The sequence below is a fragment of the Drosophila navojoa genome, chromosome 3 (genome assembly GCF_054131105.1).
Source record: "Drosophila navojoa isolate 15081-1374.11 chromosome 3, UAZ_NAV_1.0, whole genome shotgun sequence".
Taxonomy (NCBI): domain Eukaryota; kingdom Metazoa; phylum Arthropoda; class Insecta; order Diptera; family Drosophilidae; genus Drosophila; species Drosophila navojoa.
The window spans coordinates 4585061-4586324 of NC_142891.1; the positions used below are offsets into that span (position 1 = coordinate 4585061).

The 1264-nt window shown below is 39.6% G+C and overlaps 1 protein-coding gene across 1 annotated transcript; it reads right to left on the reverse strand.

Annotated features, from left to right (window-relative positions):
- Window positions 1–271: 271 nt before the first annotated feature.
- On the reverse strand, window positions 272–1042 carry LOC115562721 (uncharacterized). Its single transcript, XM_030384719.2, has one exon. The coding sequence runs from the start codon at window positions 929–931 to the stop codon at window positions 515–517; it is 417 nt and encodes a 138-aa protein (XP_030240579.1). The 5' UTR covers window positions 932–1042; the 3' UTR covers window positions 272–514.
- Between the last annotated feature and the right edge of the window lie 222 nt (window positions 1043–1264).

The window sequence follows — 1264 nt, forward strand, 5'->3', positions numbered from 1 at the left end:
TAACCATAAACAATAATAGTCATGGTTATAGTCAAAGTCATAGTCATAGTCTCAGTCATAGTCATAGTCATAGCCATAATCATAGTCATAGTCTCAGTCATAGTCATAGTCATAGCCATAATCATAGTCATTGCCATTGTCACATGTGTAAACTAACCAAAGCAGATAGCAATTGTAGTTATACTAGAATTTTCAATATTTTTTTATTTAATTATTTTTTTTGATACACTCATGGTATCCCTGATTAGAGCTAAGAACAATGGACAAAATTCTGCGTAACTAAAGAAAAACTATGACAAATTAAAAATTTCAAAAATAAACTCAATCAGGCAACCAATCGCACTAGTAGTGATACACCGGGACAAAACTGAATTCAATTGAATTGATGTGAACATCATCTGTACCAGAACGTTAGCCTGGCTAGATAGTCTTGCAGAGTGCAACGGAAATTTCATTTTGTAAATCCAGTATTTAGCCAAGTGTTGCCCCTCTCATTGTACGTTAAGTTTGGGCATTAGGATGTCGCAGTTTCGGCTGCAGCCGCCTCCTCGTTGACTTTCAAAATGTCCTTTTCGATGGTCATCTTGAGCTTCTGTAGATCTATGTCCAAATAAATTTTGCGCTCGTACTTGCTGGCCAGTTTATCGATGGTGCTGGTCAAATGCTTCTTGAATATCTCCAGCACTTCGCTGTCATTGGGACCGATCGTCATGTGGCCATTCAAGCAGCGCTGGAACTCCTCTTCGGCCAGTGCTTCGGCGAGCTTATCCTCAATGGAGTCTTGCTGCTTGCGAATCAGCTCGATGTCAGTCTCCAGCTGGTTCTTCTCGAGGTGGAGTGCCTCAAAGTTGTACATTTTCATTTTCAGCTCTTGGGTTAGGATAACGCCGGGGTTCAACTGACGGGCAAAAAAACGTGACTGAGGGTACATTTCAGGCTCGTGAAGAGGGCTGCCTCTTCACAGAATCGATATTGAGTATTAAGAATGGAATTTTGGTGTGAATTTCTATTGGATTGATTCCAATATAAACAATTAGTTCAACTTGATATGCTCTAACTGCAAAAGCCTGCCTGATAGTATATATTTATTTATATGTACATATAGGTGTATTATTTTGTATATCTATGTATTTGCTGCGGAGCCTGAAGCTTAAATCTTCATTAACGTTTCGCACTGCGAGTTCGCATGAAATTAAGGCCACAGCAATCTCATTTCCGGGTATTTTTCGCGTAAAACTCACACGCTCGCACACAATCAAGAGAA